General features: G+C 43.7%; 1 protein-coding gene across 3 annotated transcripts in view; it reads left to right on the top strand.

Moving 5' to 3' along the window:
- The first annotated feature begins 334 nt into the window (after window positions 1–334).
- C1QTNF4 (C1q and TNF related 4) overlaps window positions 335–13,504 on the top strand; it is a 26,761-nt gene continuing 13,591 nt past the window's right edge. Inside the window, exon 1 of one of the 3 annotated variants that reach the window (XM_030007011.2) lies at window positions 335–407. In XM_030007011.2, coding sequence (XP_029862871.1) covers window positions 350–407 — 58 coding nt within the window. In that variant the 5' untranslated portion in view covers window positions 335–349. Of the gene's footprint in view, window positions 408–6,155; window positions 6,669–13,504 lie in introns of those variants that run through there. The other 2 variants (XR_003922403.1, XM_030007021.2) reach the window with 2 other exon arrangements.

Genomic DNA, 13,504 nt, shown 5'->3' with positions numbered 1-13,504 from the left:
TAATGTGACTTATCACACATGCAGACTGGTAGCTTATTTCAACAGACACAGTTAAGTGCTAAATTGAGAACCGTGGAAGTGAAAAAGGCTATCTTGAAGAGCTGGAGTGTTTATGCATGCTGATCATTGGCGTGTGATCAGATTTAGAGAAAGGGGAGTTTTGCAGCCATGTAAGACAGTTGAAGGAACTACCGAAGCACATCCAGAAGGTTTCTCTCAGCCTTACGAAGAGACATAACATGATATTTGCAGGAGGCTGTGTATGCATTTGAGGATGCCAGTTGACAAACATTTCTTCTATTGGCAATGCTGCCTCAGGCTGTCCTTGCCCATGCCTGATTTCTGACAGATGCCAGGACAACAGTTTGTGGAAATGCACAATGAACAGGACCAGGGAACTCATCCAGGTGATGAATTGCATTCTTTTTTTTCTTGGACTATTTTCCAAACAAATTTGTTTCCTAATGTGGGTTACCAGATGACAGCCTAAATACTCATCCTGAAACATTTAAGAACACATCTCAGAGACAAGAAAAAATTGCAAAATGTTAGAGGTTACTGGTTAAACCAGCACTGCTTATCTTTCTTCAGTTATATGCACAGAGGTTCAGAAATTCCCAGGTGTGCTGCTATCAGTAAAAATAGCTTGGCAGAGTGTTTTATAATCTCAACTAATAAGGAGAGATCTTGAATCCCAAGGATGCCTAAAGGAGAGTTGACAGTAATAAAAATTTGTCAATTTACAGAATTTAAAAAATGTGAAGAATCAAACCTTAAACCCACATAGGTGTGAGGAATACGGCAGGGTTCTGATAATGTGCAGACTGTCAAATTGAGATTTTGAAGAACTTAGTTACTGAAAAGGATCCTGTAAAGACTTTTCTCAGCTTCTTTGACTCTTATGTTCTGGTTAGTCTCTTGGCATGAGGATGAACAGTTTAATACTCAGATTTTCAGGAAAACAGCTCAGAGTTGAAAAGTAATTTTAGCTGCTGTGGGTAAATGCCCACATAATTAAGAATTTAATTCAAGAGACTTGCAGGAAAACCAAAGGTACATATATATAGGTACGCACTGAGGACAGGATGACTTCAATATGGTTTTATTTTGTGCCTAAAATATAGAATTATACTATCTTCATTGGGACATAAAACATGGTTTTGTAAAAAGATCTGTGAGTTCTTAATAATTTAAGACAATTTTTATTAACACTAAAAAAACTCTGAAATTAGCTGTCAGTGGATACCATTTTAGTTAAGATATTTACACATTAAGGAAATAATTGCCTCTCTATTTATATAGTTACCATCTACAAATTGTGGGGTTTTGTTTGGGCTCCTGAACAGATGCAAGTACAATGGTATTGTTAATCTTTCCTACCTGCATATGCTAACTGATCTTCATCTTTAGAAGATGATACTGGGACAATACTACAGAACATAACCATTTAAGACTTGGTTATGATATTCACTTGTATCCTATTAATATGTGAAAGGATTAAATTTTCCAGAATATTTGTAAGGAAAAGGGATGAAGACTGAAAGAGAAAGGGGAAAGACAGTACCTGGAAAGGTGTTGTTTTCTTATTGGATAGTGAGATAAGAATTAGTTCTTAGGCAAACTGTTTGTTTGTTTGTTTGCTTGATTGATTGTTTCTCCTGACTGAGTCAGATAGATTTGGTTGTGGTGTCAGTTAACCTGTTGCTGAGTATATACAAGGCCTGTCTATGTGTCTGTAGGTGTCCCAGTGGAATTCAGAGCTGTACACCTTTCTGACATGTTAACTTCTTCAAATATAAGGGAAAATACTTAGTTTCTTTCAGGAGGATTTTTGATGTTCTTTTTCCATTTGGTCATAGTGAAATGCTTGGCAGAACTTTAAATTTCATGGAATTATACCACACCTTCCTTCCTACACACGTTATGTGAGCCCTCAACATTCCAGTCATGAGAACCATTCTGACATTTCAGTGTTGTCAGTTATATCAAATCTCTTTTTATGGTCGAGAATTGTCTTTTTTGTTATCCTTGTTTCTCAGGCTCTAGCATTAGGAGATAAACAAGTGAAATATTTCTTCTCTTTAAATTCTTTAACACCTTCTGTGTGCCATACACTGAGTTCAAACAATTTTTTCTACCTTCTTCTTCTGTTGTCAATTTTGTGTCTTCCTGGCTGCTTCTCCAGTGAAAAAGATCAGCATTCGCGTCTATCGAGTACAGCAAAATTGCAGCCTGCTGCCCTGTTATCACTGTGCTGTTGGCTTCATCTGCCTTTTTTGTCATGGAGTCACCAGCAGCTATTGCTCACCTTCTTGCAAGAGCTCCCATCAGATATCTCCCACAATTTTCTGTTACATTTTGCCAGACAAGTTCCTCAGTAGGTGACTTGCTGAGAGTCTAACACCTATTCAGTAAGCTGAGTGTTTTCCAGATGTTTTTTCACCTCGTATCATAAGTTGCCAGTCAGCTACATGGGTTTCTGCTTTTCTGTGGTTTTCTGCTGCTGACCATCTTCTCTGTGACCCCTGCCAACGATTCCCAGTTTAGTCATTCAAGGACTAAAGTCCTTGATGAAAATGAATTAAGTTATTTATTTGCTCCTACTGTACAGGATTACACTTCAATCACTTGAACATAACCTATGCTGCATTTCTTCTGGCTTGCACCACATCACCACCCGAAATCTCTTTCAATTAGCAAAAAAGGAAAACACAACACATCCAGCACTGGTCACAACTGTTGTTCCCTCCTCACTTATGCACATGGCATACAGCTACTCCTCTACAGTAGTAATCATAGTTTCCCTCTGACTTACCTTTCTAGATGGACCTACTCCAGATTTCAACAAACCCAGAATATCTCCCCTCTTGGCTTTCTGCCACTACAACACACTCCAGATACCTGATATGATCAATGACCCCAAGGCTCAAGCTTTGAATTCTTCTAAAGGAAATGACATCCATATCTCCCTTAAGTAGACTATTCAGAATCGCAGAACCCCAGACCATGAAAAGAAACAAACCAAACAAAAGCTCACCAAATTCCTTCATTTCCAAGAACAGGATTTTCAGGTGGCTCTCAAAAAATCCTGTTAGTTATTCACCCATGATAGTCATTGATGATAACTTTTCTTTGCTGTTGAGAGACTTCATTGTAAGTCAAGTCATGCCATCTGCTAATAGCTGATCATTCCATTTCCAGGTTAGTAATAAATATACAGACCAGCAGGAGCCTAATACAGAATTTTGAGGTACCTCACTGTTAACCGTTACCACATCAAAAATGGACCACATAGGTTTATTTCTTTTAGCCTTACACTGTCCCACTATAAGTTGGTTTGCCTATTAGTGAGTCTTTATATATTCTTGTGGTATTCTTTTTATTCCTTAGGCTTGTTTGAATCACTACTTACTTTGACATTTCTCATCTTTATAGTGATACAATACAGATCAAGGATTAAAAATAAGGCACATATTGATTACCAAGGGTACAATCAACAGCAATAAAACTGGTAATAAAGAATATGCATACATCAAGACCAGAAGGTCTGCACTCCAATAAGGCCACATCAAAGATGACTTAGCAGCAGAAAGCCTGGGGTCTGATAACAGGAGGATGGGAACAAGGTTTCAATACATCACAGGGGCCATTCCTGTTCTCTCAACAGGAAGGCAGCAATAAAGATACCCAGAATGAGAAAACAAAGGCGGTGGGCAGCAGCCTTGCCTAAGAATTAGGAAGGATGAAGAATGCAAAACTGAGGCCATAATCATGCCATAATGACTGCTTGACTCCCAGAGGATATAAAGAGCTTCTCCAAATTATGGTTTGTTGTGCCTGATCAAGACAAACATAAGAGACATACCAAGGACAGGACTCAATAGCTAGTGTCCCCTCTCCTATGTGTCACACACACACACACACCACACACACACACACACACACACATGATCCTAGGCAGACCACTTAGACACACCTCTTGGTGCTTGTGAATATGAGTGAATGAGTGAAATAGGAGCGAATGAGTGCAAGTAACTGAAATCAGTTTTATTTAAAATAAATATGAGCACCCTTTTCCAGGGAGTCTTGAACTTAGTTTTGTAGTGCTGATTCTTATACTTCTAAGGCTGCCATTTATTAATGAGTTATGCCATGAGAATTTTCATTATACTAACACCAAAAAAGCATTCCAGTAAACCTATGGGGCTTCAAGGGTTATGTCCTTGTGGGGAAGACTTTCACCTGGAGTGAAGGCAACAGTATGAGATGGCACAAGGAGGTCTAGCACTTTTCCTTTTTCTTTTCTCCATTTTTGGGAAGTGTATTCCTTTCCCCTCACAAAGCCTCTACCTTCCTTCTCCTGCCTCCTTCCTATAGGGACCCACAGATAAGGTAGCTCTGCTCTGTTTCAATACTTTTCCAGGGAAAAGAAGTAAATCCGCTGGCTGCTACTGGGTAGAAGCACAGTCCCCTTCTCAGCCCTCTGCCTCCGCTCAGCTGGGGCAGAGAAGGCATGTAGCAGTATTGCCCTAGTGAGAAAGAAAAACTGGCAGAGGCATAGGCACAACTGGCAGAGGCAGTTCATCTGGATTACATGGGACAATGCAAAATATATGCCTAATTTATAATACTGTAGTATCGTAGTACTCAATCACTTTGACACCGGTGGCAACATACATATTTAGAAGGGCAATTCTATCATACTGTTGATAAATTACTCATCACTGCTATCATTGCTACACGATTAAAAGAAATGCATTTGTCTAGGCTATGCTCAAGAGGAGCATTCTCAGCTCCTGGGAGTCAGTGGTCCATGCATTCCTCCACAAGCAGCAAATTGGGTGTTGAGTAATCTGTCCTTTGAAATGTGTAAAGAAGCTGTTAAGAGAGCACAAAATATTTTTAGCCAGCAGTACCAGCTGGATGCCAGCCCATCCAGGATACTCTGTTCAGCTGACAGCTGTTACCAGAACCACATGAGGGTTAGGCTCTAACTCTCTCATATCTCATTCTGTTTGTCATCATCCCCTTTGTTTTGCTCTGTAGGAGGGGAGAAGGAGAAAGATATAACACAGGGACGATGCAGCCGCTGACGGGTGGAGAGCTAGGGAGGATTTGTATGGTGGCAGGTGTTTAGTATGATGTGCACACTACGTTAGACATGCTATTGGGGAAAAGAGTGGAGGGAAGTTCTTGTTATGCCATAAATTGCATCCTGCACTAAAAAGGAAATGGCTTTCTGGTCATTCCATCTGACAGTCCTCTTCCTCTCTGAGGAAAGCTATTCCTTTTTCCTTTTTTTTTTTCATTCTCTCACTGTCTGTTGCGGGCATCAGCCTCGTGACTGGTACATGGGTGCACAGAAGCTCTGACACCTCGTGAGGAAGGGAGGGGAGTGGAAAGGGGTTATGTGAAAACTGATTCAAATGTGCCAGTACTCAAGTCCAGCACTCGCTGCAACAGGGGAAAGTCCTGGTGCCTGCCACAAGAGGGGTAAGTGGAGATGGAGGTTGGAAAGCAGAGCATGCCAGCACAGGGCAACAAAGGCTGGACCATCCTCTAGGTGAAGCATTACTCGGTGCCCTATCTGTACTCTGAGACGAGTACACTGGCATCTAAATTTCTCCCGGAGCAGGTGGGTATAGGAAAGACCTTTGGCGTTGGTGAGCTAGAACTTTTTTTAAACATTCAGATCTTTACATCTTCTTTGTGGAAGTCAACATTAGATTTTACAGGGCTAACAACAAACGTGCTTTACAAAACCCCAAATTTGCTCTTCAACACAGAACAGTAATGTGAAAAGCCTGCTATTTTGCTGTCAGCAAAAATCAATGCCGACCTTCAAAGGAACAAGTAAGTAGCCTTGCTGTTGTTAGGTGATGATCTAAGGCAAGCCAAGCTTTCTAGAGAGAGGTACGAGCTTTTGCCGGACCAAACAACACAGCAGGTCTACAGACAAGCTTTTGGACCCGCAAACCCCCAGAGCAGGAGAAGGTCAGGCATGAACATGGTCTTGGGTAGCCAAAAGCACGTCGCTTCCCCCAGTTACATCGTTTTCGCCTAACTAACGCTATTACCTCTCCCTCACCGACCTGCCCGAGGACGGCCGGGGTGGGAGCGCTGCCCCCCCCCCCCTCCCGCCCCAACCGCCGCCTCCCTCCGCCGCCGCAGACGCGGCCGTGGTGAAAGGCTGGTGCATAATCCCACGGCGCCGGTTTCCAGCGGCCTCCCCTCCCGGGAAGGCAGCGGGGAGCCCAGCCCGGCTTTCTCAGACCTCCGCCATCGCCCCGCCGCCCCTTCCCCTGTCACACTTCTCCCCCCCCCCCCCCCTTCCCCGCAGCGCCCGCGGGCGTCGTCGCCTCCCGGAGGCCGAGCTGCCGCCGGCTGTGACGGGGGCTCCAACCCCCTTCGCCCCGCCGCCGTCCCCCCCTCCTTTTCCCTTTCCCCTTCCCCTTCCCCTCTCCCGCCCGCCCTCGGGCCCTCCTCCCGTCACTGATTCGGCGCCGGAGCCCCGGGTGCCCGAACCCCCCTCCCCAGCCCCGGCCCCCGCCGCCGCCGCGGCTCCGGAGCTGTCAGTGCGCAGGCAGCGCCGCGGCCCCGCGCACAGCCCCGCGCCGCCAACGGCCGCCAACCGCCGCCGCGGAGCCGCCACCGCGGGGCGGCAGCAGGTACCGTGCCGCGGGGGGTGTGTGTGGGGGGGGGGAGCCGCTTAGTTGGCGGGGCCGGGCTGCACCTGAAGGGCAGGGGATGAAGATCGGGATTCCCCGACCGGACAGGGGCGATGAGGCGGGAGGTGGGGGGGGGGGGGGGAGTGAGGGCGGGCCTGTCCCCGGCGGCGCCTGTGGAGAGGCCGTCCGTACGGAGCGGTGCCCCGGGCGGCGGCAGAAGGGCCGTCGGGGCTCTCACGGCGGCGGCCGCGGTGCTTGCGAAGGCGGGCGCTCGGGACGAGCTGCGGTCCTTCCAGCCCGTGGCCCTTGGGGGCGGCGGGGAGGGAGCGGGCGGTCGCCCGGGTGGGTTGCGCTCCTTCTCCGTTCCCACTGAGGAGCTGGACAATAGCGGGAAACGCCTGAGCTACCCTCCCTCGTCCCTTTTATTTCCAACATTAAATGGCTAGGGTTTATGTGGGAAAGGGTCTGAAATTTTGGCCTCGCTTAGCACCGAGCCGAGGTTGGAGAACGTCCCAGGGGCCGGCCGTGGGGAAGGGCATCCGGAAAGATTCCCACAGGGGCGGTTTCCCAGGTGGGAAATAGCATTAATCTTGCATGGATCTCTACTGTAGTTTCCTGGGAGAACTGAGTCCCAAGGGTTCTCCCGAGAGTAGCATTGCGACTGATTCTGTAACGTAGAGTTTTCTGTCAGATTATCTAGCTCAATCCTTCTCTGTGTACTTGGCAATCCTACAGTCATCTCCTCAACCCACTCCCCAAAAGCTCCCAGGGAACTGGGTCAGCATCTCCAGACAATGTTTCTGTCAGACGCTCAGTGAGGTTCTGCACTGCCGGCTGACTAGAAGGCAGCATTGTGACCCTTCAGTTTATGCACATACTGAATGAGCCATGCTTCAATTATTCATTCTGGTGCTATTGCAACCTTCTGCAGTTTCTCTTCTCCAGGGACATGATGTGTAACAAGACTTTGAAATACTTTGCCAATGAGGCTGTAATCCTATCTAGGCATATGGCAGCTGTTTTCTTGTCTAGCCGTTCTTAAGGGTTAATTTATGGCAGTAAAAGGTATGTCAAAGAAGAACGAGGATTCCCAGTAGGGCAGCATTACCCTCTACATTCATCCTGTTCCCCTCTAAAAAGCTGCAGTTCAGAGTACTGAATGGTTAGTGGACTAGGCTCTACAAATGAGTTTCGTATTTTCCATATGGAAGAAGCAACATCTTCGAAGTACATTTGGTCTCCATAATGGAGAACCTATGGCTTCAACATGGAATTGATTTAAATCTGATCATTTGTCAGTGTGGTAGACACTTGCTGTTTTGTAGATGAAGAAACAGATGCAGAAATGAAATACATTGGAACCAGAGATTTGGCGGCAAAACTTGGAATCCCATTTGTTGTTATTTATGTTTTACTAGTGTGATCATCTGTCCATTGTGCTGTGCTCTCCAGAGAGTGCTCATTGATAAACTGAGAACCATTCATATTTTCCAAATACAGGAGGCTGGGTGGACACACAATGGCAGCAGCTGTACTTATGGAAATACAGGGTAACTATACTGTGACCTGTAGTCAAGTAGGTGTATGATAGCTTTTATATTCCCCATTTTAATAATAGACATATTTCCAAACAGCAGCAAGGCCGACTGTTGATCGCCAGTTCTTGGAATACTCACTCTTGTATCAAACAATAATCTAGATGAACACAGGCACACAGAGAAATACTGTATGTCTAAGGTGTGACGAGCCAATATAGTCTGAACCTTCTGTGCATAGCACCTGATAATACGAAGACCAAAAGAAGAAGAGGCCAGTGCTTGTGGAAAGTGAACACGCAGTGAGCCTCCAAGTGATCACTGTCATTCAGCCAAAATTTCCACATTCTTATGGTTAGTTATAGGCCGAGAACATTGAAATAAACTAATCTGCTAGTGATTGTAGATTTCCAAGATGGAGAGTACCTCTAAGAATATAATATTCTCAGCTGAGAAACGTCTCCCTCCAAGAGATGCTCATCTCTACATTGACTATAAGGCATGAGAACAGAGCAAAAAATAGGGCTTAAAATTGCTAGAGTCTTAAAAATGCTGAAGTCTAGGGTTTTGTTATCAGCATCTGAGGTCAGATGTTAGGATCTGATGGGTTTTACTCCCAAACTCTTCCATTCACCCATCCTTTTAAACACCCGATGTATGAAGTGTACGTTCTACTCCAAAGTGCACAGTTAAGGAAAATGATGTTCCACTTGCCTTAGAATTACAGCTTACTGACTAGTCTGTAGGGGCGAGGATCTTTGTTCTATCTTGGAAGACATATTAAGGCTTGGGAATTTGATAGTTCATCATACGGTATTTGAAAGACTGACTCCAATTTTCACCCAGTAGAGATTAAAAGCTTCAGCTCTTACTTCTTGATTGACACCCAGAAATTTAGTGTAGATCCCATTGCCCAGCAGATCCAAGCTGAAATAAAGTCAGGACTTCGTTTTTCCTTTCAGCTTTCCTTTACCTTTTCCTTTGCCCCTATCACCAGAAAGGAAATTTGCCTGATGCCCAAATGAGATAAGCCAGTAATACACAACTGCTGTGCTGCTGGCTCTCTTGTCAATCCCTTGTCTACCTCTGAGTGCTTTCTTGTCCCTGTAAAGCCTCTCTCTAGTTGCATACTTCCTCCAGACAGGTTAGAGAACAAAGGAGGAATTCCTGCTGTATCTAATCAAAGGTCTGAGGTTTCCAGCAGAGGTAACACAGCCAGAACCAGGAGATGATCACAGAGCAAGCAGTAAGTGGCTACTCCAGAGGCTAATAATTGATTACTAGGGCCCCACTGGGAAACAGTACAAATTCATAATGTCCTATTTCTCCCTCTTCACCCTCCAGCTGGCTAATTCATCCCATGCATGTTTTCTGCTGTGCCAGCGCCTCAGCCACAGTGCCAGGAAAATCATCCATATTGGGTTAAGGAATCTGGGGACACTATGGTAGTGGTTACTGGAATGAGAGCCAGAGCTAGATAAGAAAGTCAAGCCACTGTTGTCAGGAGGAATATCAGATCAGCTTTATTCCTTTTACTCCGTACACAAAGGCTTACTCTCTGTTATGTGCCTGCTTGTGACCACCACAGCCGGCGTTTGAGCTCTGAGGAAAGGAACCTGCAGTCCTTTGGTCAAGGGCAGATGCAAAGAAAATGTTTACTCCATTGAAATCAACTAGCTGCCTCGGTGCATCCCTTCCACTGTGTACTGCTGGTCTAACTACAGTGAATGTAAAAAATTACAACATGTCTAATATATCCCCAAGTCTATGAAGAGAGCTGGTCACATCTTTCCCATTCATTGTTGCAGTATTCTAGCAGGTTCTAACAGAACCGGCTTTTATTCATTTTACATATTAAAAGATATTTGTGGCATAAGAGTGAGAGATTTAATTTGGGTTTTTTTAAGTAAAAGTTGAGATTCCTGACTGTGGTTGCACATTAATTTAAATATTTGCTTTGGTGAGGCACAGTGCATAGCAGGTGAAGGAGGCTATAAACTGGATAAACATGATTTTCTGAACAGGAAGGTCTTCTTTAAATAATATCAGAAGATTCAGAGCTCATAATCTGTGTGCTTTTAGTCTGTGCCAGTCCTTCAGAGAGGCCACAAGCTGCTTAAAACTGATATGATAGCTGTGTTGGTGTGTCCTGGATCTGGTTTTGTTCAGTGTTTTCTTAGATGACCTGGATGGTAATATAAAGAGTGGGTGATATAAAGAGAAGGACATAAAACTGTGAGACTTGAAATATGCAGGAGGAAAAGATCAGAATTCAAAATTATTCCAACAAACTGGAAGAACTGCTAGGAAAAGAACTGGATGAAATTCAGTAGGGATAAATGCAAGGTACTACAATAAGGCAGGAATAAATGAACTGTTTAAGCGCAAGAGAGAAGTAAATGACTAGGTTGCAGCTCTGCAGAAAAGAATCTGAGTGTTATGATAGATCACAAGCTGAACATGAGTCAACGTCATGCTGTTGCAAATGGAAGCAAACATCTTGCTAGGATATATAAAAGACATATAGCCTGTAAGACATGTGAAGCCATCCTGCTCTGTTCAGCATTGCTAAAGTCTCAGCTTGGAAGCTGTGTGAAGTTTTGGTTATTACACCTCGAGACAGGTGCGATTCATTCGGAGAGAGTCCAGAGAAGGGCAGCAGGACTCATCACAGGTCAGAAAAACGTGACCTGCAAGATGATTTGAAATAACTGAAATTATTTAGCCCAAAGACCAGAAAGCTGGCAGGGGAATATTACAGTCTTCAGATACAAAATAGAGGAGGGAATGATCTTTTCTTTGGGCTCATGGTGGATGGAGCAGAAAGCAAGAAGTAGCAGAAAGAAAGATTATTTTAGACTGTAGGAATAATTTTCTAGGACCTGGAATAATAAAAACTGTTGAATACTTGGTCTGGGGAGGTTGTGAAGACTCCATCATTTTAAGAACAAGTTAGACAATTATCTGTGAAGAATGAAATTAGGCTAGTGATCCTATCATGGGAAAGCACCTTGGACTATCTGACATCTTAACTTCTCTTCTAGACCATTCTTCTATCATTTTATGAAGGCAACATGCTCATTTCATGTATATGAAATAAAAGCTGTCTGTGGGCCCTGTTCTGATGTTTATCTGATATTCAGGGGTAGCACAGCACCAAGAACACAGTGCAGCTCTTCCTGAAAAGAGCCTGAAAGAAAAGTAAGAGCTTACTATAAGCTGGTTAACAGAGGTCTCTCTTTTTGAAGACGACATAGGGAACGGGACATTCTGATTTCCCTGGAGGAGATGCTTGACTGAGTTTATGAATGCTGAAAACAATGATAAAGAAGAAGAAAAATGAATGAGGATTAGCAGTTAGCAAAATCACCTGAACTGAAAATACAAACTCTTCTAGTATTTTACTCCTTGAATGAAAGATCGTAGTCCAAAAATGTTATTTTAGAGATAAAATGAAATAAAATAATGGAATTCAGAATAGGAATAAAATAAAGCATCATTCTACAATTGATGTCTTTAGGCCTTTCTCCAGGGAGAGAAAATCTAGGTCCTGTAGTATTCACGGTTTAACATATATTGTTTAATATAAATGGAACAGACGGTCCCCTGTGCATGGTGAAAAAATGCTGGATCTCTGTGAGGAGACAGGTAGAAAGAAATAAGAGAGCAATGATCAACTCTTTTGGATGCTGCAGTGGAGAGCTGCACATAAGATCCTAAATAGAAAATGTTTTGAGTCCAACCAAAGAATTTTTTGATTCTCTAAAGGGAGAAGGATTTTTCTCTCTCCACAAGCTTTAGACCTTTCCACTCAGACAAAAAGAAAAGCTCTTGGAGAAGTTAAAGACATACTGGGAGGAGTGGAGTGGTTTTTATACCAACCAGGCAATAGGGAATTTTTTCTATCAGAACAGGTACTCTCTGGAACTGAAAGTCTGCAAAGCAACTGCTGGAAAGAATCTGTGTTGAATGAACAAAACAAGGAGAAAATGAAGAATTAGGCTGTGTTTTTTAGAAGGCTGTTTTCATGGAGCTGTTGCTCAGTGAACTGTAGCATATTAGCATTATAATCTGGTGTCATTTAAACACTCTTACACTAGAATTATCCATAAATTAATGGAAATCCTCATATTTTGATTTACTCTGGGAGATGTGACACCATATAAGCTCTGATTGCTTTTCCCCCCACCCCCATCTTCCATTGCTGCTTGAACACTTTGGGAAAAATAATGATTTGCTTAGAAAGCCGGTCACTTGATGCCCCAGATATTTCCAAGTAAATACACATCCCTTCCACCCAAGGACTCACCAGGGCTTCATGTTAGCTTGTATTGCTTTGCCTGAGTTTATTTCATCGCTCCTTCTCCCATCCTTCCCTTTGCTTTCTTTACTTCTTATATGAGTATATGAAACCGAGTCTTTATCTGGGAAGCAGAAAGGGTATCCAAAAGAAGGCTTACTGTGACCCGATGCTAAAGGAGGTTCAGCTTTGGAATAAGGTGGTTCTGGAAGGGGATAAAGCAAAGGGTAGCTGATGTAAAAAATCTTCTTTGTACTAGTAGGAGGAGGCAACAAGGTGGAGGGGTTGTTCTGTAGGAAACTTGGGAGGAAATCCGAGACAGGCTCGGCAGAAAACTACTGAACATGCTGGAGGGGGTTCTGCAGATGGTAGTCTGTTGGAAGCTGTTGATAATTGTCTTGAAAAGGAAAGGTGTTAGACAGAAGTAGCTAGAAGGAAGGTAGGGGGCTGAAAGAATTTGAGTAGAGGGAAAACTGGCTTGAATATGAACCGAATGTGAACATTTGGGTTTAGGGTGCATGGCTGAAATTTCTCAACGTGGTTGTGAGGAAATTGTGTAGGCTATTGCAAATGGCACTTCTGTCAGTATGAGCTGTGTATTTAATGCAATGTAATGATATCCAAGCCTGCTTTAAATAAAGCATCTGCATAACAGTGTTCAGAGCAGCCATACCCTTCATGTTAATTCTTTTTTTTCTTTTATATGATGTCCAGTTAGCGTCTAAAAGTTACATAAAACCTGCCAGTGGGTTGCTGCAGTCATTATTTCAGTATTTTAGCAAAATTCCTTTCCTATAAGCAAAAATCAGAGGTAGCAGCTTCAAGCTGTCAAAGACAATTTTGCCTAGGAGGAAACTGGCTGGTCACGCAGATGAGCCTGGAATCTGAGAACACTTGACAGGCTCTGAGCACTTTCTCACTGTGAATGAGGAACTGATGAGTGAACAGCAGTGTCCAGCAGCGCTTTTTGATGGTAATGCCAAAGCCTTTTACCAGCAGCT

The sequence above is a fragment of the Aquila chrysaetos genome, chromosome 2, assembly GCF_900496995.4.
Source record: "Aquila chrysaetos chrysaetos chromosome 2, bAquChr1.4, whole genome shotgun sequence".
Taxonomy (NCBI): domain Eukaryota; kingdom Metazoa; phylum Chordata; class Aves; order Accipitriformes; family Accipitridae; genus Aquila; species Aquila chrysaetos.
This window is presented reverse-complemented; position numbering and strand designations above follow the sequence as displayed.